Raw genomic sequence first — 24,521 nt, 5'->3', positions numbered from 1 at the left:
TTTTTTTGGACATACAATGGAAGTCAAAGGGGTCCAAAAACAATATTGTATAGACTTTCTTCAAAATATCATCTTTTGTGTTAGGAAAGTCGTGCAGGTTTGGAACGACATGAAGGTGAGTAAATCATACCAGAGATTTCATTTTTTCGTGAACCGTTCCCTTAAGAGGCCTATAACCAGCTCATGAAAACTAAAATGATACAGGTTACCAAATGACTAGTATGGTCTAACCAGTTTTATTCGCAGTGAGACATACATTACATCATCCAGACAACACATTGAGAAAAGACACAACATTACTTGGTAAATTACACACATGCAACTCAGTCAACAGCATGTACAGATATGTGGCTCTGTGAAGCTCAAATCCAAAGTGACCAAACCGTCCGACTTTTTCAGGATTCACAGAATGCAAAATAATTCAATAAGAGGGTGATAGAGAAAGAGAGTGAGAGAGCACTAAGAAAGAAGGAAAAGGCAAGGTAAAGTGAGGTGAGCTTTGTAAGGTGCTCCGCCAGATTGAGCAATTTACAGGTAATAAAGCAAAAAATAGAAAACGGAGGAAGCACACGTAACGGTTTCTGGAGTGACGCAACAAACACAAGCACACATTCTGCACCGAGCATCCGAACGCACAGCGACACATTGAGATCAGTCTCTTGACATATAGTAGGACACTTGCAAACACCAAGACAAAAATACACCTTTTATCAGAGGAGGTTACATCATAAGCAAAGGCAGAGGGTGAGACGATAGCAAATTACAAGCTATAAGATAAAAAGAAAATCTTCAACAGTACCTGAATTTTCTGACCAAGAAATGGCACAGGATTGAAACTTCCATGACTCTGATTACCCCATCCAAGCAAATCTGGGACAAATTGTATTTTTCACTGGAGGTTTTTCTCTATAATACTCACTGTAGATTTTTCTGAAACTATATAACTAGTGCAGATATTTTTTGGGGCTCCAAATGACCCAACAGGCCTTTAACTTACTGTATATGACATATCAGGCATATCTATGCAGACTAGGGGTAGCTCCATCATTTGGTCCTTCTAGTTTTTGAATATTAGAGTTTAATATCATATATTATGAGTTTAAAAGTATTTTTTTCCCTTGAATAAGCCCAATTTTTCACATGCCAGCAGTTGTTATCTTCACACTATTAGTTAAAAACAACGGCTTGGACCAAACCTTCAGCTTCAGATTTTCACAGCAAGACCTTCTCTCTGGTCTCAGGCAGTTTCAGGGCCAACACTCCGCCAGCAACCAGAGCAACGAAGGACAGCAGAATGGGGATGACTTTGGTAATGCCTACGAATGAGGCAAAGATTGAGCTTCCCAATATAGCCGCGAACTTACAAATGGCATTTAAGACTCCAAACGCTGTGGCTCTGTAAGAGAAGTTGAGACCAGGCAGTGAAAAGACAGTATGTGTTTTTACATGTACTGTACAAGTTCAGTTGTGCTAAAGCAATTTGTATTAAGCCTGTTTTTTTTTTGTGAAATCAGACTGATAATATGATTGCAACTTGGCTTTGTTATACATACATATATAATACATTACATATACATACACACACATATATATATATATATATATATACACATATTAGATGAAAAACACAAACTTAAAAAAAATTAAATTAAATTTACAAGTGTTGCCTTGGGAACTAAGTTGAACTAAGCTGAAGTACTAAAATTACTTAAACTTAAAAATAAAAAATAATAAAAATACAAAAGAACACATCAAATTACTAAAAACGTATATTAAAATGTAATATAAAATATAAAAAAGCGAATTAAAAATTAAATTAAAATAAAAAATTTCTCAAAATGGTATATAGGCAGTGAAAAGACAGTATGTGTTTTTACATGTACTGTACAAGTTCAGTTGTGCTAAAGCAATTTGTATTAAGCCTGTTTTTTTTTTGTGAAATCAGACTGATAATATGATTGCAACTTGGCTTTGTTTAGCATGTATGTTAACAATTGGCCTGGACATTGTATCTATGCTCCGAAAGCAACATGCAATTACACACCAGTTTGGGTAGAGTTCCACAGTGATGACTTGAATGCCGTTCCACGCTGCTACGCTAACGCCACAAAACAGACACTGCCAGGCTATGATGACTGCCTGACTAAAGCTCAAGAAAAGAAAAAAGGTGCAGCCAGCAGAAATAAGCATCGAACCCCCTGCAGAGAGAAGAAAATGTTTTTCACAGGCTCCTCTTAGTTAGAAACAACATTAGCCACTTAGATTACAAGCTACTAGATTTAAAAAAATAAAGATAGCATCTCTGAAAAAGGTTTGTAGCCATCTAGGTAGCAGTTCAGCTCACCTATAATCTTGATTCGTCCAATCTTGTCCATGAAGAGTGCTGAGATGATATTTCCAGGCAGCACAGCTAAACTGCCTAAGAAGCTGACCAAGTAGATGAGGACATCGTTCTCCTCCTCATTGTCTAAATGGCATCCCTTCTTGTTGTGCAGGAAAGTGACGTTCTCTAATGTACAGTCAATGAACTTTTCCTCATATAAGTCTGTGGAAATGAAGAAACCATGAGGCCTGGTGCACTAAAACAACTCTGGATTGTGGGTAAGATCTCTTACCTGTGTCATAAAACACAGTACTGCGGATGGTGCAGTTCTCAAAGATGGTGTCTGTGGATCGGATGTCCTCGAAGTAGCAGTCCACAAATAAGGAGTCTTCAAACTTCACAGACTTCATCTCAATGTTGATGAACCTGCATGAAAGCACATAGTACACGTTGAGATACTACTATAGCCTGACAATTAAGAGAAGAATTTGTGGATAATGGATGTCGCAGATGGCGTTTTTGTCAGCGTACTTGTCATTGATGTATTCTCCCTCTTTATGGACTTGGTTCTCCAAAGAGAAGTTGAAATGAAATTGCTCCACCTTCTCCCGATTAAATACTTTGACCTTGGATTCATACTCCTCGTGCTGGAGGTGTTTGATCATGTCAGGAAACCACACCGATAGCCCGTAAAAACTGAAATATACCACAAGAAAGAGAAGCAATGAAATGTTTAGTTTAGTAGTGTGAAAACTCCACCAGTGGGGCAAGTTTGGAGGTGGAACTATCTGTTTTTCCAACCAATGTGTTGCAATTCCATTTGCTGACACTAGAGGCACTAAAGTTACACACTTTAACTAAAGAAGAGTTTAATAAAATAGTCAATGCACCAGTGTTTCAGGACACAACAATAATTAGTAATTAGCAAAAGGGGTTTACCTAAATGCCATTGTGAACCATATGATGGCCATTAGCAGAGTAGCGAGTCTTAGATCACGACCCAAGAGGGACAAAACATTTTTCATGACCTGCACACAAAAGCTTATATTAATATTAAGTATTGAAGAACATAAAGTCAATTGAACTGTGAGCTTTATGGTTTACCAGCTTGGTCAGTGTCAAAGTTCGAACCACCCATCTCTGGAAAGCAGTTCCAGTTGCAGTCTGAATCTCAATAAACTCATCTTCCTGAGTCTTTGGAGTCTTGATTTGAGTTACCTGGAAAAAAGGATTCATTATCCATGAGGCATTATGATAAAAAAAAGTCTTCACCACATTACATGACATAGACCTAAGACAACATTTATTGCATATTACTCCAAACATCAAATCAGCTCTTGAAAAACATTAAACTTACAGTAAACACTCTCTCAGGTTCTCCTCTGGCTCTCCAGTTGGTGTCATGAACCTGTTTCAGGATCATCCAGGCCTCATCATGTTTAGCATTCTGGAAGAGATGGATATTGTTTTCTCATAGCTGTGTGAATATTACTCATAATGGCTTGATTTGTGAGGTACATACACTACTGATAAACAGTTTGGGGTCTGTATGATCTATTTTTATTTATTCAGCAAAAATGCATTAAATTGATCAAAAGTGACATTAAAGACATTTATAACGTTACAAAAAATGTATTTCAAATGAAAGCTTTTCTTTTGAATTAATATTTGTGTGTGCTCTGTAGTTTCATGCTTATTAGAGTATCAGTTGGTTAACTTGGTTAACAACATGCTGACGTCAAACTCAATTTTGAAAAGTTTGGCATAAGTTTTAGGTGGCAATCAGATTTGTGTGGCACAAGTTGTTGTCTATGAAGAACCTTATGAGGTACCACAACATATTATGATGCTATCTTAGAAAGCAGCTGTTTGTGTAGGCAGTAGGCAGCAAGTCAGCTCACTAGGTGTTGGAACAACGCTATTGTATATTTCAGATATATACCTCCAGTAGGAAGCGTGGGCTCTCAGGCATGAACATTAGCCCAAGAAAAGCTGCTATAGCTGGGAGAGCACAGACCAGAACAAACACTCTCCAGCTGTGGAACTGGAACTCTGTGCCCATACTGAAACCCCAGCCTAAAAATATTGCAAAACACAACCAACATGTAAAAACAAGGGGACAAAGGAGCTTTATCCATATACCGCTCTACATATTCAAGGTATATGCATGTACCATATCGAGGGATGATGCCCCAGGCGGTGAAGGAAGCGTAGATGCCCCCCATCATCCAAAACATGCAGAGCCAGCTGAGATGTTCTCCTCTTTTATCCATCTGCAGGAACTCAGAGAAGTACGCATACACTATTGGGACGGAGCCCCCAATCCTGCAAGACAACACATGGCCGCAGTTCTCTTACAACGCAGTTATTCCTATCTGCAAACTTTCATTACCTCGTTCTTGTCCACAAAACCTGTAAATGGCCACGAGAGCATATTGACGAGATCTTTAATGTCATGATGTAGTCTTAAGGGTATTATAGTTTGAGGTTAGCTAGATTGAGAGTTCCCCATAAATCAGTCCTGTAATTACCACCCAGCATTGCAAGGTTTAAATTAGAAGTTGAGCCGAGGGAGAAGGGCTTAAGCCTGGACATGCTTGATTTACAGAAAGGCTCAACCGCTAATGGAAAACAATGACTTATTGTCATGCAATTTTATGGCTTCTGAGGTGGAGGGCAGATTTTGCTTTGATATACCACTCCTTCTCTTTCTACTTTTCTCCAGCTTACCCAATTCCAGAGAACAGCCTGAAAAACAGGAAGAAGCCGTATCCCTGTGCGAATGAGGAGAAGAAGGCAGAGATGCAGTTCATGGCCAGGACGATAATCAGACATTTCCGTCGACCGACTTTATCAGCCAGGCCACCCCAAATAAATGCGCCGAACATCATTCCCAGGAAAACGATCAAACCTGTAGAAGAAAAGATAAACCACGTGAGACAGACTGACATACAGTAGTTATATTTACATAATATTTAAATTTTATAATATATTAAATAAATAAAAAATATATATTATAAAATATTTTGTCCACATATTTTACCTCTCCTCTATTTTACAGTGCCTCTAGGGGGCATTCTCTCCCTCTTTACCTCTTTGTTAGTATGCATCAAGTTTCTCATCACCCCAAAATAAATTTACTGTGCAGTGTTTACTTTCAATCACTCTTCTCTAATGAGATTCAATAGAGTCTACATGTGTTTTTAAATGACATCGAAATATGTAAGATCAGAACTCAAGCAACCACAATCAATTTAAGCTAATGTAGTCTCGGAAATGGAGGGAAAGGAACGTCAAATGAGCAGTCACAATGTTAAGTGATTGCAATAGAAGATTTTGCGGTCCTGGTCAGTCTTAATGAGTGCGAGTGGGTGTTCAGAAACTATAGCAGGACTCACAGGTGTGCAATTTGGCTGACATAACACGTTTAGTGAATGTACCTGTCAGTGGGGTGCTCACTTTAGAGAGCAGTGAAAGAGCTGGCATTCAATTTGAACCTTTGTGCAAATGTTGTACAGTGACAGTGGAAGCATGTTATTATTATGCCAGTAGATTTACTCCTTTTTGAAGGGCAAGATTATTACCATTTTAATTTAGTTAAAGAAGTTTTATAGAAGTTAAATAGAAGTTTTAAAGGTTTAATTGTAATCATGATTTAACATTAAAGCTATTTTTTAGCTCAAACGTTAGCAAATGGCTCTAGGGTTCACTTCCCAGGGAAACGCATGATCTTTTCACATAAGTTGCTTTGGATAAAAGTGTTCACCAAATGAACAAACATTACGGTTATACTTCAGACTTATTACATCCAGAAATCACAGAATCCCTGTCATTGTTAATATCTGCAAAATTTTGAACAAATACCGGACTCATATTCTTTTATTTATTTTTTAATTAAATATTTAATATTGTTAAATATTTAACAATTAAATATCAGGTATAAATATTAAGCATTTATTAAATTAAATCATTTAATATAAATATTTTATCTAATTCTATTATGCTTTCAGACAACATTAAGAGTAATGTAGTACCCTCAGTTGCTTTTAACTCATTTTATCAAACCAATTCTGCATAATTCTGCAGATTTACCCCTCAAAACTATAGTGTTGCACAGGCACGAAGCACGAAGGCCTGGCGTGGAGTACAGATGGTCATGTGGTGAAGGGAGTTTGGTGTAAGACTAGTGTGAGAGTGACAGCACCGTCCTCTATGAGCAGATCAACATATGGAGCTGAGTTGCCATTATGCCCTACCGCTCAGCATGAGGATCCTCCCAGCATCCCATTGGTCAGCCTTAATCCGCCGAGTCACGCAGTCGTGACAATGTTTCAGAGCCAAAATAAGGGCCCAAGGCTAAGCCGATGTGGTGATTTTATTCTTTATTGTCATATAGATTTACATGCCAACTTCAGTTTACATTTCATATGCTAATATACTTTCACCTGTCTCACTTTAATATGCAGAGACTATATAGGCTATTGGTAGGTTTATTCCCCTCAGAAGTGAAAACACTTGGTGCTTTCAAAACATTCTTCTGTTTGTTTGAGAATTCCGACCAGCCTGACATAGCAACACTGACTCGACCAATGGAGTGAGTATGGGCGGGGCTATATGCTTTTTTTGACCACTGAGAGATAAGGGAGGGTTAAGGAAACTATTTCAATCAAAGGAAACTATTTAGATCAAAAATTAAACTTCTTTTGAAATTACATTTGGTGCAGAAATTACACATTTATTGACCTTTTTTAATTCAATGTTTGAGACACTTTGAATGACTAGATAATTAGTCAAATAATAATAATACAAATTCTACTACTTGATTAGTAAGGTCAGTTAGTCCTGGAAACCTTCTTGTAAATGTCTTCAAATTCGATCCCTATAAACCGCTTTAGTTTATCGATTCAGCCACAGACATTCTGAACTATGCCTTTGGCTGTTATGTCATGATTTGCACTGTTTTTATGAGTGTTGCATTTTTAAGATGACAAATTACAAATAGTCCAAATTTAAAAAAAATTATATGTGAATACCCGCCTAAAAACATTAAAAAAGCATATTGAGATAAGAAACCTCAAACCAGCCTAATTATTCTGGAATAAAAGTATACACATTAGCGAATTTTTGGCAAAACATTAATCTTGTCTATCAAGATAATATTGTCTATCAACAGTGTAGTGATGTATGAAACTCAGCTTACACAGAAGTCACTTTCAAACAAAGCAGCTTTCTGTTGGCAGTCATGGCAAATTCACACGACTAACTGAACCTGATGCGAAATCTGTGTGGGGTAATCATTTGCCCTCATGCCAAATTCCCAATCGCATATATTCCTATTGAAATGACTGGATTTCGCCAGTGAAAATTCGCCAAAAAACAGTAAATGTGACCACACTTTAATAGTCAGTTGACAAGCAACCCAACAAGAAATCTGGTGCAGTGTTGAGCCAAAAATGAAAAAAACTACAAAAACCTGTAAAAGTGGCTGACCCATCTACAAGACACCATGCATGCTCGGTTCTAGACCTGGAAGAAGCTAAAATGTCTCTGTAAAGATGGCATATCATAACCAACCCCAATAGTAATGTGAAAAACATGAAAAAGCTAGTGACGAATATAACCTGATGGGGACTGCAGGGGGAGGTGGGCACAAAATTATGTATCAGAGCAAGGTCAAGAGAGAAGCTATCGATCTGTCAGGCTACTGCTGACACAGTTGTTCTCCACAACGGGTGTGCAGGATGGAAAGTGCTTGCTCATTCTGGCTCCCTGATGCTCACAGACAGTCTTTACTCTCATACACGCTACTTCTGCACACACATCAATATCACTTATCCAGACTGGGTAAGGTTGTGCACTGTCACTGCTGGTGCCTTGAAAAATTCAATCCGATAGACAGATTTCTAGATTGCCTTTATTATTACAAGGTAAACTAAAGTCTTTAAATTTGGCTTCCTGTTGTAACTAATAAATTAAGGAGCAGATTAATCAAAAAACATCTATGGATTATCAGGCATTGTCTTGACTAATGTTTATCTGAAGTGAGATCAAACTAGTAATACATCTTAATTCAGGTCCTGCATTAAAGATGTATTTCAAGTTTAGGACAAATCAAATCAAATCAAAAATAAATAAATAAATCATTTTTCCACTAGTACTACAAAGTGTCTGTCCCAACTATAGGGACAATTAATTTGGGGCACATTAAACACAACTACCCCTTCCTACAATGTCTATGCTTGTTTGGTCTTGCTTAATTGTTTGTCTCAGGCTTTAGTCTGTCCTAAAACCAACCCATCTCAGTCTTACCTTTGGGAGTCACGAGTCAGTTCCCCCCACTGCTTTACTAAGCAAGAGTAGATTGATGTAAAACCGAGCCAGCCACATAAATCTCAACCGTCGAGTGCCCCATTAGCTAATTTGAGAACATTCTGAATTGATGGTCTCCTTAAGTACCAGTTGGCTAAAACTGACTGCATACCATCATTCAGGTCTGTCTCAATTCACAAAATCACTAGGATTAATTAAACTACAACCTTTCGTCAGCATGTGCATATGGAACAGCATCCAGGACTCCATAGCCAGCTAAATTTAATTCATGCTGTTTTGCTAGGTTGCTTTTTTGTTATAAAAAAGGATTCAGAAAAAAGGATATCAGCACATGACCTACATCCATAAAAATCAATATACACCAAGAAAATCCTCCATACATCCTCTCAGATTGTTCATGTTAAGTCTGTGTTCATTTTAAAATAAGATTAACAATGGATATGTACATAATGGAATGCTAGCTAGCACAATGCTAACTACATGCTACATACAACTACTGCATAGTGTACATTGTATATGGCCTGCTTTGTTTCAAAATGATGTGAAACAGTACACATTATGCAGCGCTAACTATTTCAAACAGTAGTAAACTACATTTTTTGGCATATTGATTACCATTTGTATAACCACAGTTTTACTAAAAATACCGTGGTTAAACTATGGTTAGTGTAGCAAAACCATGGTTAATTTGTGGATACCATGGTTTAACTATAGTAACAATGTTTTTTCATTTTATTTGTAGTAAAACCATGGTTAACTTTCATAAAGTTTAGCACTGGAAATGTAGGATTGAGTGCAATGTATCATGGGAAACCAGTACATATAGCCTAAGTGCAGTATACTTCCCATTTTGGCCAATTTAGTGGATCATTCAGGTGTTTACTGCAGAAATACTATGGTAGTATGCTATTCTGAACACTAAAACGGTGACTTACCCAGCATTCCCTTCTCAGCATGGGACAAACACATGTCTTTCTCTGCACTGGGTAGCACCAAAGCCACTACAAAGCACTCCACGCTGTCTGCCATTAGCGCCAGACCCAACACCACAAACAAGGTCCACTGGAGCTTCCCATGTCCACAGTCCTCCATGATGTCCTCGTATTGTTCAGCAAGCTCCTCCTGATCTGACACGCCGTCCGCCATGGTCCTCGCTTTTGCTCTCGCTGCCCTCCGGGCAGCCTTGACCTCATCCGGGTGGGGGATGCCCTGGTACTCCCCTTCATACATTTGATCTTCTTCATCGTGTCCCTCGGTGACATCACTGGCGGCATCATCCTCCTGTGGAGGGTAGTCAGTCTGATAACCGTAGCCATCCTGTCCTCCCTGTCCATACGTCCCATAGCTGTCTCCATCTCCTTGGTGGTAAATGTTGTTGTGGTAGGGGTCCGCCATGGTTTCAGAGATGTTCTTACCTACACTGCACGTCAGAGCCTATATAGGCATAATCCGTAGCTGTGTTGGTTTGTGTCGCTGTACTTTTGATCTGCTTGAGTGTTTACTGCTAAATAAATCTCATCAAGGCTCCAATCAAATGGGTCCCTTGAGTTTGACTGTAAGGATGGAGGTTGGTCACTTCTAATCACCTTTGATTTTCAGAGCTCTCATTGGGCCACATGCTGAGCCTGCAAATGGAAATCAAAACTGAATCAGTTATACTGAACCTTGTTTAAATGCTTCAACATCAAGCATATAAATGAAGGATACATTTGACTTCTGTATACTCATGACACTGGTCTAAAAAACAGACTGCTTAATCAGGCTTTATGAAGCCAAGGACATTGTGGGTGAGTTAATGTCAAAACTGTTATTTACCACACTGGTATGAACATATATGATTTGGGTTACGAAACGATACTTTGAGAAGCACCCAGGCTTTCTTATCAACCGCTTTGTAAATTGGTCCCTAATTTAAGATGAATAGCACCTATCAAATAGCTCTGTCGCATTACAGCTGCTGGTTTCACAACTGGTTCTACTGGTTCGAATTTGATGAGATTTTATTTTACAGAAATAAATAATATATATTTGTTGCTTGGGTGTATTGGCAGTAAAAATAAATACAATAAATTAATTTAAAAAATACGTTTGTATGTATGTATGTATGTATGTATGTATTTATTTATTTATTTATTCCTTCCATATAAAGGACTATATTGACTGCAAAAAATAAATATGTATCAACTGCAGATGCTATCGACTGATGGATGGATGGATGAATGGATGGATGATAGATAGATAGATGAATAAATAAATAAATAATGGAAAAAAGTATGATTTGTTGTGCTTTTAAGCACAACTTGCTTGTAAGTTACTGTTACTGCTTGTAATGTTACTAGACACTAAATATCAATATTTCTATCAAATAACAAACTGACAGTTATATAGTATTTACTGTATTGTTGTGAGATGTTTTATTATATGTATATTTATTTATTATTTTGTTTTCCAGCATCATTGGCTATGGCAATAAATAAATAAATAAGCATACAATTAAACATATTAAACAGTCATTAAATTAAAAAGTAATTAAAGTGTGTTAAAACAGGCAGGCAACTATATCTGTAAGTACAATAAATTAAACATGCATTCCATAAACAAAATCAGCCCTTTTTTCTTGTAAAGGATGTCATGGCATGCCGTATTAATGTTACTTCCTTTGTTTCACACTTTTAAATAGGCTTTGTAAAGCTGTAACCAAATGAGCTCACAAATGAAACCCAGGCCTGTCACAAGACACAGAGACCTCTTCTAATTTATTATCGGTCTCACTCAACACAATTCTTGCTGTCTTTCTGCCTCAAGGAAGGTTTTACGCAAGGATTTATTCCCAAGGCTTATTCCCACCAGTCCAAATATTCACATCACCAGCAGACAGACACACTGTGAATTACAATGTAGAAGAGTACTCTACTCCACCATACATATGTTAATACTGTCCATCCTATCTGTTATTACCTATAAGACCTGTGGACTCATTATAGGAAATGGTGCTAGCTGAGACACTCATGAATTAGGTGTGTGGGCAATTAGGTTAGTTTAACAAGAACCCTAATTTAAATTTCTTTGGTTGGAGCGAGAGGGCACAAGTGGGATCATCCTTTGAATTGCTAATTTGAATAATCGTATAATGAATGGCGAGGTCACATGAGCCTGTTCCATATTAATTAGTGCTGATGAAGAAGACATGAAGATGATGTATGTATAGTCAGACTCATTCATTCACTGATTTGTCTAAATTAATTATATTTATGGGATTTTTATGGCTGTAATTAGACAGAACAGCAGAGAGGAGAAAGTGAGCGGGAAAGTAATAGGAAACATTGCCAGGAGGCACATGTGTGCTAATCAAGGTGGTCTGCCATAACAGGAGAGAGCTAGCCATTAACATTCCCATTTGTGAGTCTTAAAACCTTCACTAACTATCCTGAGCTGTGATGTAAAAAGCCCATTTTATGTTTATAAGTGTGGTCACTAGCAAAAAATCTACTGTTATTTAATGAATTAGTTCCTGATACAAAAAAAGCTTTGTGTTGTATGTTGTGCTAACTGTGTAAACTGTGTTTTAAATTATCTGTCACACATATTATTAAAAAGAAGCTATAAATTGTTACATTAAACATTGTTTGTTTGGTTAGCCAACTAGCTTTACTTTCCACTAGGCTATTAAACTGCAACACATAGGCTAGCTGATTAGCAAGCCATCTAAGCATATTAGGCTGCAAGTTAGCATGTCAATTTAAACATTTTTGGTTTGGTTAGTTGTAACTTTGCATACCGCTATTCTATTAACCTGTAAAGCATGCGACTAGCTGAGTAGCAAGCCATCTAAGCATGCAGCTAGCCTAGTAGTCTGCAAGTTAGCATGTTGCTTGCTGATAGCCTACGAGATTAGTTACCAGTGCCACAAAAGGATAACTGGAAATGCTATTTTGATGATCTATGAGGAGATATTGTGGAATGTCATATGTTTTTGAATAGGCATTACACATGGCTACATCTTGGAGATAAGATCTTACAACAGCATCTAGCAACAGGTGCTAACTGGACCATGCTAAGCAGCCAAATCTTGGTGTTTACCTCTGCACAACGGCTCTAACATGCAGGTAGGCATTTTATTATTGCTGAATTCATGCATTTTGCAGCGCAAATCTGACAAATTGCAACACATTAACACCTGCTAGGTTAAGGAGAGATTAAATTGATTGCAAATGATTGCAAAGATACTATTTAAACTGAACTGAGCTGGATGTTGACATCACTGAATTCAATGATGAACTGTCTTTAACTGAAAAATTAGTGTTTACTATTGTCATTTTGCATTATTGACACACTGTTTTCCTAATTAATGCTGTTCAGTTGCTTTGACAATCTGTATTGTTAAAAGCGCTATATAAATAAAGGTGACTTGACTGACTTGACTTAAATTCATCATGATGGGAGATACACAAACAAAGGTTTAAGAGTAAAACACATTCAGTCTGTGAATATTCTTCAGGGTCATCAACAATACAGAGAATAGGATTTCCCTCAGGAATTGATCCAAACAAGGTCTATTAGAAAACTGTTGTTGAGGCGAAATCAATCTGCAATCATTTGAGGCAGCGTACTCCTCTCCAAATTCCCATGTCTTGTTAAACATTACTTCCCATCTGTGCATTATATGAGAGGAGCAATTCTGGCACAGCGCTGTGCAAAACTGCTAGAGCTCATTAAATGGCTTTTTATTCAAGATTGATTCACTTTAGTTTCCCCGTGTCCTGTGTGGATAACAATGAATTTGTTTATTGTCCAGAAGAGGACTGCACTGAGGTAAATGTGCAATTTGGCATTTTCTCAGCCCGCCAGTATCTGCGACTAAGTGGCTCATTCCCTGTTGACTAAGACAAGTGAAGGTCAGAGTTTCCAGATGGGCTTTTCTCAAAAAGAATCAGTTGCAAGTTCATCTGATACCTTTTCCATCAAACCTACAGGAGACATTTGGCTCTTTGCAAACTGATACAAGAGAACATTTCTAGCTGTACTTTCTGAGCAGTAGTTACTATGACAATGGCGATAGTTTCTATGACAATCAAGCGGACTTGAGTGTTAAGGCAATGACTGTTTTGTTATTCAGGCTAAATATAATGTTTAAAAAAGCATACTTGAAAAAACTTGTAATCAATTCTTGTTTGCGTTACATGAACACATTACTTTAAACCTACGGCGAGATCACTGACATCTATAATTTTGCAATAATCTGTAAAATAGCAAATATGTCTAAGCCCCCAGTCAGTAAATTCTTACACTGAATTTAAATAAGAAAAAAAATTCAAATTTTGTGTCTAATTTTCACAAATACAGTAAAACATCTACCAGGTATTCATTTAAAAAGGTAATAATTAAATCCATCCAATTAAAGGAAAAAACAAACAAACAAACAAATAAATAAATAAATAAAATAAATTGTATTTAGTTTAATTTAATAAAACATAAATAAAATAAAATAAATTGTATTTAATTTAATTTAATATGTGTGAACTATTTCTTTAAGTGTGAAGTGTGTCAATCTCTGCACCAGGGCCGCGTTATCCTAATGGGCAACATGGGCTGCAGCCCAGGGCCCCGAACACTAGGGGGCCCCCGAGTCAATTCTCTTTTTCATTTTATATAGGGTTGCCAACCGTTCCAATAATACGGAATCGTCCTGTATTTAAGGCATCAGTTTGTCCCGTATTTGCAGGCATACGCCATATGACCACCCAGACCATACAAATAACAAATAAATTATTATTTTTCCAAAGCATTGTTTGGATTGCGAACGTAGCACTGCAAGTTTGCTTTGTTAGATCAGTTTGGTCGAATGCAAAGACGTGATTATTGATCATAACTTAAGCACAGCATCCAGCTAGAAAACATACTATCTACCTTTTACTATTTGTAATAGTTGTACCGAGGCTATGGAATATCCTTCCTTTACCTGTGAAAGCTTCAAATTCTGTCTGAGTTTAGAACTAAATTGAAATCGTATTTACATGAGGGACAAATACCTGAGGGAAGATGTCTTTCACTATTGTAAGTTAATGTTGTTAAATAGAGAAACAAAATTATAAATTTTTAAAATGTCTATAACTTCTAGTGCATTATAAGAAGAGCAGGAAGAATTAAATTGTATATGCTGGGCTGTTGCTGATTTGTAAGATTATTATTCGATAATATTGTTTAATTTATGTACATATTTTTTTTGACTCCTATGGGACTATGCACTCTAAAAAATGCTGGGTTAAATATAACCCAGCGCTGGGTCAAAAAGGGACAAACCCAGCTATTGGATTGTTTTGACCCAGCGGTTGGGATGTTTTGAAACCAACCGCTGGGTTAAAACAACCCAATAGCTGGGATTGTCCCTTTTCAACTCAGCGCTGGGTTATATTTAACCCAGCATTTTTTAGAGTGTGACGTGCGCATTGAGTTTGATTTTATTTCACGAGTATATCGTGCGCAACTTTATACAGTGTTTGATCGCATTTTTTTATTTTGATTGGTGTGTAACGGAGGGGGGCCCCCAAATCTGTGTTAGCCCAGGGCCCCGCAAAGGCTTAACGCGGCACTGCTCTGTACTCATGTATTTTTTGAAGTTGCTGATTATTAGAGTAAGTTTTACAAGAAAATACTATTTCAGTCTTTCTACTTAAAATTTCATGTTTAATTCAATGTGTTACTTGCTGTTTCTTTGTATTAAAGGTGAAATTTAGTTGCAATTTCTGAGTGAAATTGTTTTTATACCATTCATTTTTAATTTGCTACAAGTGGCCCCAAAATAACTGTACATATACTGACTACATATAAAAAGATTGCAGCTACTAACTCAAAAATAGCATTGCAATTCGTGCCATCTCAGGTGAATGATGTGTGTATAGCAAAAGAGCTGATTTGTGCATGGCAGGCCTTGAAAGCCTTCTCTGAGAGAGAACACACTGCAGCAAGAAGACATGGTACAGCAAGCCATGGTACAAGATGCTTCAAGTGCACCGCACCACACCCACGTCAAGCCAAATATACAACACATGCGTCAAACCATAGAAGCCTGGCCATGAAAGATTCAGTAGGCTAACTCTCTGTTACGTAGAGCCCGTCATTCATTATCCATGGGGATAACAAGATTCTAGTTAGTTGGTGGATTCAGCTGGTGATATTCACAGCTTGAGCACGGAGATGGCAAACTGTCCAGTGGGGATGCAAGGAACTGTAATTAGGTCTATGCTCAAATATTTGGAGGATGACGAATTATCTGTTAGTAAGGGGTTGGATGAAGGTCTCCCAACAGGAAAAGTATCAGAGAGGTTTGTGGTTTGGGATTATGATGTGTTGTGGGTAATAATGTGGATGACAATGGTCATTTGTCAACTTTTAGGTTTAATCCAGGTGGATTTGACAATGCAGCAGACCTACAGTATATTACAAACAAATGTAAAAAGTAAAGGTGTTCAACACTGTTGACATATGGGTAGTTCAATGTGATGAAGTGTGACATGCTATGACCATCTAAAACATTTAGCAGATTCTTTTATAATTATTATGCATGCTGATGTTATGACCTTATTTTAATTGAGGAATATTAACAGTAAAAATATTTTTTTAGGTGGAATGACCAATTAAATTAACTAGTGAACATTAATAACATAATCAAAACATAAAATCTATGAAAATAAAATTTAAAATTTATAATTTTATTCACACTCAAACTGGCCTCTTTTAAACATCAAACAGCCAATGAGAATCTCTATGTGTTTTACATATTACATATTGAGCAACTTACATTTTAGACACAATATTGGCAGACACTTTTTATCTGTTTTTGTTCATCCAACAAAAATAGATCCAAACAAAACCGCTACAAGCTGCAACACATTGGCGTCTATCAATTCCTGAATCTATCAGCGTTTTTGAATCTCTTGAATGGATGAACGTGTTTCACTTCTGAAAGAATCGGCTGAATTAATGATTCAATCAGTGAATGAATCGGTGAATCATTAAATAAGACAGTCACTTGTCACCACCTTTTAGACAATTCAGCAATTCAGCAACAATCAAACTGCTCATAGTCAAATATACAGATGGTCTTCCTGAGTTTAATGAGGTTAATCATATTTGCAGATCATTTGAAATCTGTCCTGATAATATTCACGCTTGCTACTCATTCAGATCAATTAGTAAGTGTCTTGTTCTCATGGAATCTCTGAAACATACTGGCACAGACTGGGATTTCTTTCTGTTTCTTTTGAACTACAGAGCTGCATGGCTTCCCTAAACATTATGCATGTATGTAGGCTATAAGCAGTGGATTCCTTTGGTATTGGATCTTTTCTAACACTGCAGGTTTGGACTTGAATCTGGGGCGTGAATTTCACAGGGTTCATTTTTCTCAAAGCACACCCTAAAATAAGCGCTGAGGGATAATATTTTGTAACGGAGAAGTTGCTGTAGTCTGTAGTTTGTTTAAACAGGTCATACCATCTTAACAGTCATGCTCTGCTGAGATTTATTTAGACATTTTTATGTCGGGGTCCCAGAGCCCCCAAAGATTTATGTGTGTAACACAAGTCTTAATAAATAATACAAATATTACAATTATAATCAGTTATTATAAAAGTGTGTTCAAATTATTATAAAAAATATATAAAATAAATAACATAGAAAAAAAAATAGTAAACTAGCTCAACCAGGTAACCAGCAGTTTTAATAAGATGACCCAAACACCCACTGACAACAAAACCACAGTCAAAATCCCATGTGGTTAACACAAATGTCACATCTTTCAAAGCCACCGTGACCATCGCTCTCATGACAGTGACATCTTCATTATCAGAGATGCTATTTCTAACCCAGTGAAAGATGATCTAATTTGGCCCTCCCTCGAAAGCGTTGATAGACTCAAACTTGTGAGTTAAGCTGAGAGAGGTAAAGTATTAACTCATCATGATCTGACCATGAGGCTCCTGTGTTGCCCCAGGCGTCTTCCTTAAAGTCCCCATGAAATCAAAATTAAAGTTTTTTGGGTGTTAGTATCAATATGTTAGTCTTAAGGTTATCTATAAGGCAGTGTGCTCCAAAACAGTGACAAAATTCGCATTTAGAAGATATAAGCATTCAAAGCTTGCAGTTCGTCACTTCCGCCAAAACGGCTCACCGATTTTTTTGACGTCACATCGTACTTCAGCTTCTCATCAAACTTTCTGTCCAATCAAATGCTCTCTAGAATCCGAAGCGCCCGCCCCCTACACTATAAAATAGACGCTGAAGCCGCGGCTGAAATCGGTCACTTGTCCACAGAATTAGTATTTTCTGTACAGTGAATGGCACGTAGTGCACTATATAGGGGACTGGGAACGATTCAAACAGTGTAAATATGCTTTCCATTGAGGAAAAAAAGAAGTCTGGTTTCGCGCTGTCACGCTAACCACCGCACCGCTTAAGTTTATGGGGCTGTCACGTGATGAACGAACGACTCAAACCCGAAGACTCGAGAGATGAATCAATCAATTCTCTTTCCGGCTCAGACTGCATTGGTTTCGGATCACATGCGCGAGTCGGCGCAGACCACAAAATGTATCGGAGCTATTTGAATTCTACACAGAATGCTATATTTTTGTTGGGTCGTTCTTGAACGATTCGTTCATTTGGAACGAATCTTTAATGTGACTCGGGAAGAACGAGTCGTCTCATTTTGTATTGTTCGTAGTGTGATCAACGTTTGTGTGAGTAGTAGACGTGTTAGGGAAGTAACACGTAACATTTTAATTATATTTTGCTAAAATGAACAAAATGAACGAAATGAGTCGAAAAAAGATTAGTTCATTTTGCTGAATGAGACTCAAAGGTCCGAGTCGGTAAAATGATCCGAACTTCCCATCACTAATATTTTATAGCATTAAGGATGAGATTGTGGCTGGCATACCCTGTCAAATGCGACTTTACGGAGCTCAACGGCTCTAGCCCAAGCTGTGATATAAATGAACGCTATTGGCTATTTTAAAAAGGGGCGGGGCTGCTTGATATGTCCCGCCCTGTCTTCCTGTTTCAGTTAATGACGTCAGCACATAGAGTAACGCTGCGTGTTTCTAAGCATTTCAGGGGGGCTTTAAAAGCTTAATATAAAATATGAATCACAGCTCCAGGAACACAGATTTAGACATCTTTTTCATTCATTTTCATGGTTCCTAAAACCTGCTAGTCTCCAGGAAGCGTTTACGTCAGAGTCTGCACCTCTCTGGCAGGACTAATGCAAATCATGCTACAGCCACTTTATTTCAGCTGTCCATTTAAAATACAAAAATGTAAATGATCTGAAACACATATAGTTAAATAATATAGAACGTAATTATTTAAATGGCCTAAATACAAATGTTTAAATGATATGAAATACAAATGTTTAAATTATGTGAAATTCAGACATGTGAATGATTAAAAGTACAAATACTTCTGTTATTATTTAATTTATATAAATATTTAAATTAAATGAAAAACAATTATTTAAATTATCTATAAAACACATATTTAAAGTGGAATGTAATTACTTTTAAGTTGCATAAAATGTAAATAATTTCAATGACCTAAATTATGTAAATATTTAAATTAAATTAAATACAATTATTTATATGATGAAAGTACATATGTTTGAATGATAAGAAACACAATTACTTAAATGATCTAAAATTCACACCTTTAAATGATGTAAACGGCAAATATTTGTTATATAAAATAATTTGTTTTAAATGATCTAAATAATGTATTTAAATTGATTCACAAATGCACATTTAAATGATATAAAATACAAATATTTAAGTTAAAAAATTAAATTAAATAATTTAAATGATCTCAATTATTTAAATATTTAAATCGAAATATTTAAATGATTTAAGATACACCTATAAATTATATAAAAGAAAAATAGTTTCAAATATTTAAATATAAATATTTCAATGAAATCCTATTATTTAAATGATCTGAAATACACTTTCAAATTGTATAAAAGAAAAATATTTGTACATGTGAATTAAAATGTTGCTTTAATTGTTTTATATGCATTAAAAACATCTCTTGATTGTATAAAGATGCTGAATTAAATTACTTTGGATGTTAGAATATCTTTCTAAGTCGAAAAAGATTTGTGAAGGAATCCTTCTTGTTATTGTGAACCACATCAACTGATTCATTGAAAAGAGCTGACTCAAGAGAACAATTTGTTCCTAAAGTGCGAAGGAGATTTAGGGTGGATGTGTAGATCTTTAGTAACAATAACTTAAATTTACTTAAGAAATATAGTGCATGAGTCTTATAAACTGCTTTTATGATGCTTTTATGGTGCATAAGTTATGAGTTTTTGGAGCTTGAAAGCTGTAGTCCATTCACTGCAAGGAAAAAAGGTCAATACAGAAGAAAGTCAAATTTGGAAAGACATGACGGTGAGTACATGATGATGGCATTTTTCATTTTGGTAAACTAACTTTAAAAGTTGAAGAATCTGTCAATGTCTATAGTGGTCAAGGCCCTCGAAACAAGTCAGTAATGATCTTCATTATCACTGACCTGACCTATCTCTGAGATGTTAGTGTTTGTGAGGGGAAAATAACAGAAAGAATCAGTTAGTGAGATCAGCTGTCGTCATGACAGATGAGAGCTGCAATTTAATCCTGCGTAATACTGTGGAAATGTTATTCTGTCCACTGGCCACGGATGGCTTTGGATTACTCTCTCTCTCTGATCCAGAGTGCACAGATGACATGAGAAAAGGATTTATCTGTTCCGTATCTCTCCGTTGTCTCATTGCGCTTTGTTATTTTCGTAGACAGCTGATAGCAGCTAGCATCTCTCATCAGTGATAAAGTCTGGAATGGAGACTTTCTTTGCTCACTTGGAGGAGGAAATGACAGCCTGCCTCTGCGAAACAAAGCCATTCCTGTTTGGTTTGTTTAACAGACTGGTTTTATGAACTGCTCACATAGACAATGAGGTCAACAGAGATCAAAATGGAACTTATTTGCTTTCCTAATGCACGTTCCTGATCTTATGGTAAACAATTCATTGGTCGTTATTGCATAAAAATATAGTTTAGCTTTGTCATTTTTCAAAATATAACTTATTTATCTGAAAAAAATTTTTTTTTTAATTTACTGAATATAATACCCCCCTCCCCCCATCATATAATGAAAAATAATACATAAAACAAATATAATATAATATAATATAATATAATATAATATGTTACAACATGTTTTTATTTTTAATAATTATTATGAGATTATTATGAATTTACCCCTCCCCAATTACAAATAATATTAGGTAAAATAAAAATAATAAATAAATTAAACAAATTATAATATAATATAATATAATGTTACAACATGTTTTTCTTTTTAATTGTATTTTTTTATATTACAAAAATATGTATTTATTTATTTACCCTTTAAAAAAATAACAAAAGATAAATAAACATTTTAGAAAAAATTATGATTTATTATGAGATTATTATGAATTTACCACTCCCCAATTACAAATAATATTAGGTCAAATAAAAATAATAAATAAATTAAACAAATTATAATATAATAGTTCATAATATAATAATCAGTTTTTAATGTATCTTTATTTTTTCTTTTCATTTAATTGTATTACTCTTATATTACATAAAAATATTTTTGTATTTATTTATTTGTATTTATTTTTAAAACCTTTGTCTAAAATTTAAATGTTAAAAAACATAAAAAATGAAAAATAAATAAATAAAAATGAAGGGAAAAAATTAAATGTCATTTGTCATATAAATCCATAACTTTGGTGAAAAGCTTTCATCCTGGTTAACAGCAGCTGCATACAGAGCTCAGTGCATGCTGATGTATGTTTCTACACAACCGCACCCAGCACTTCCCTCTCCAGCTCTCCCTTGATGAAACAGCCAGCTGGGTGTTACATAACCGCTGCTTTCTGAGTTCACGTATGCACCTATTTTACTGCTCCCGTGTGCAGTTTCTCTCCCTTTAATCATGTGCTGTAATGAACACAAATGCATGCAAATCAATGAGCTTCATGAAGAAAGATATTTACATAATTCAGCACTGTTAAACAACGCTCTATGTAACATGCATATAAAACAGTCAATCTGACATTATAATTGCAGGTATGAGGGTTCATTTTATATTCAGTAATTCATCACAGTAAAGACCCAGGTCATTTCAGACATCTGGAGAACCAAATTAAGATGCTTGACTGGGATTTGCTTCTCAGGTGTGCCATGGTTTAATATACTGTGCTCACTTCAGATAAGTCCCACATAAATATATTAATATATCAGTATCTGCAGAATTCACCCATCTATAATAACTTTTCTAACATACATCTAAGGGAATCGGATATGTATGAATGCATTATGAAAATGATTCAAAATACAGCAAAATGTTTTTCCTTTTTACTTACAATAGTGACACAAGGTAAGGTTTGATTTGACCCATTGACCCATCGTTAAGCCCTGTCTCAAATATTACTTTTCTAACGTATGTCTATGGAGGAAATCTGTGCATTTGGATAGATATACATGCATTTTTTCCACCTGAAATTTATTTAGAATGCAGTAAAATGTTGTTGCTTTTAACTTTGAATATAGTGACATAAGGTAAAGTCTGAGTAAACAACAGTAACCTATGGGGCAGAGCTTAGCACAGATTTAGGGTGACAAACATGGTTTAAAATTAATTTAGACTCCTCATATTTTTAAAAATAGACAAAATATTCATTAAAAAAGCAAAGTTTTTTTGCTTTTTAAAAATGACAGGCTTTCCAAAATGAGCAGATTCCATGTGGGCCTAGATGTATCCATTTATCCTTGTGGGAATTGTGTGCTATTGTGAAAAGTCTGAGTATTTGCCAGCTCTGCTTTGGAACTTTAGACTCATATCTGACTGTGGAACATTTAAAACTTTAGTGCAAAAATTGGTCCAAATTTGATGCAGTGTTTGAGCTTTGTTTCTGCTAACTCAAAGCAGTCTCCAAGATTTGTTTTCACCCTGCATTCCCTTGCCGCGTGGTGCCTCTAATAAGTCATATTTCTATAACATGTTTTCTGCCTTTGATCACCAGGAATACACAGAGGAGCAGTGTGAAAGCCACAGAAGACAGCTAATGATCCAAAAAAATCTGGGATGGTGAGTTAGAAACGGTTTTTTTTTTCTAGGTTTATTTGACAGGATAAGTTGCCAGTTTGAATAAGATCACCTGCAGTTGTACGTAGCATACAGAAGAGTCGCATTTACTACACAACTAGCTTCATCATGAGCGATTAATGAACAGTTTTTGAATCTGAGAAAGGCTATAATGGTTCTTCTGGTGCCCGTGAGACATTTAGAGGATATAAATAATGCATATGTTTTCATCCATTGCAAGGAGATTGCAAGGAGAACTAGCACGCACACATTTTATAAATACACACCATGAACACACAACTTGCATTCAACCACACATTTCTGAACACACATGCTGGAGTGAACTGAAAGTGATAAACATCAGTTTTAAAGCTTAATCAGTTCACACTCTCGCATCATCTCATTTTCATAAACTTGATGCTTTTCATGTCAAAAAGAGTAGGTCAACAGATTTCTCTTCTATTCTGTGAGTATCTACCTAAATACTTAAGGGAGGGGGGACTAAATTAGCAAAAGCAAGTTTCATAATGCTTCCAGCAAAACTTCCCACTGCGATTGAGCGTTCTACTTTCCGAAAGTGGTGATGATCGTGCACTTTATCTTATTAGATTATTGCATCACTTAGTCACTGCAGGAGAAATATTTTCACTGTGTATTGATTATGTAACTGCTTCCAAAATCTACTAAGCAGCAACCAGACGCTCATTGATCCATTCTATAAATGGAAGAATTATCTAAACGCCTCAATGTCTTCAGTTACAGTTTATTTGAAAGAAAAACTCCTTTTAGCTGAGTTTTCTGTGCACTGAAAGCCTCTGTGAGCTTCAAACCTGGTTCTTCCCTTTAATATTTCATAAAGTTTTAGTTTGCAGAGAGCCTCACTGTGCATTGCAACCCTTTAGTATGGACTTTCAAGGCAAAACAAACCATTAAATACACTATATCACTATATTTATATACACAAGACATAAACTTTCTTACCGTCAAATTATGCTGACTATGCACCAAAATAGTCCCTCTATTTTTAAAAATGTAAAAATTTACAATCCCCCAAAAAGCTGAGTATCCGGTAATGACGGCCTGTATTCAAACATGAGAGAGAGGGATCATCCAGAGAGCCAGCAGAGATGCTGAACAGGAAGATTAGGATGCGAGCGCTCCCACTCGCACTCTCCGTCCCTCCTCCCGATCCGTTCATTATAGGAGGAGCTCCCTGAACACGCCCAAGCAACTCACAATGGTAGCGTCCATCCCTACTTCTGTTCCTTGCTCACTCCCACATGTGCCAAAGGAGCAGCTACTGTTTGTGATAGAGAGAGAGAGAGAGAGAGAGAGTTGGAGGGCGAGATACTGTAGAGAAAAAAGAATGCACATCAGGGAGGAGGAATTGGGCTTGGCAGATGGATAGTTGCTGATGGGCTGGGGGAGGGGGTCTCCGCTTTATAAATGACGGATGGGTTTGGTTATAAGTGGACTGGGATGAATATCTATCTATCTAACTGTCTGTCTGTCTGTCTATCTTTCGGCCAGTCTTATCTATCATCAGTCGGTCCTACCTTCAGTTCAAAAAAGAAAAAGACATCACTATTCTTACCGACTGTAGTGCTCTCTCCTGGCAAGGTGTGCGTGTGCCAAAGTGCTTCAGGGTTTGCCATGTGGAAGTGCTGCATAGTCTGTACTTAAGAACAATGAAT

General features: G+C 36.3%; 1 protein-coding gene and 1 long non-coding RNA gene across 2 annotated transcripts; one reads left to right on the top strand and one right to left on the bottom strand.

Moving 5' to 3' along the window:
* Positions 1-1,115: 1,115 nt before the first annotated feature.
* Positions 1,116-24,088, bottom strand: LOC107701666 (synaptic vesicle glycoprotein 2B-like). The gene is made up of 13 exons (XM_016503724.1): positions 23,809-24,088; positions 9,589-10,278; positions 5,054-5,234; positions 4,497-4,648; positions 4,266-4,399; positions 3,681-3,770; positions 3,428-3,541; positions 3,263-3,351; positions 2,855-3,019; positions 2,616-2,749; positions 2,345-2,545; positions 2,049-2,198; positions 1,116-1,406 (listed from the first exon to the last, which is right to left on the bottom strand). Exons 2-13 carry the CDS (start codon positions 10,046-10,048, stop codon positions 1,213-1,215), a joined length of 2,064 nt encoding a protein of 687 aa, XP_016359210.1. The 5' UTR covers positions 10,049-10,278; positions 23,809-24,088; the 3' UTR covers positions 1,116-1,212.
* Positions 11,824-13,765, top strand: LOC107701674 (uncharacterized). The gene is made up of 4 exons (XR_001635672.1): positions 11,824-11,851; positions 11,930-12,052; positions 12,635-12,759; positions 13,449-13,765. It is a non-coding gene; the product is annotated as an uncharacterized LOC107701674 (long non-coding RNA).
* Positions 24,089-24,521: the final 433 nt, after the last annotated feature.

Source organism: Sinocyclocheilus anshuiensis, unplaced genomic scaffold, assembly GCF_001515605.1.
Source record: "Sinocyclocheilus anshuiensis isolate Anshui unplaced genomic scaffold, SAMN03320099.WGS_v1.1 scaffold729, whole genome shotgun sequence".
NCBI lineage: Eukaryota > Metazoa > Chordata > Actinopteri > Cypriniformes > Cyprinidae > Sinocyclocheilus > Sinocyclocheilus anshuiensis.
Note: the sequence above shows the minus strand (reverse complement) of the source record. Positions and strands in the feature narration are given on the sequence as shown.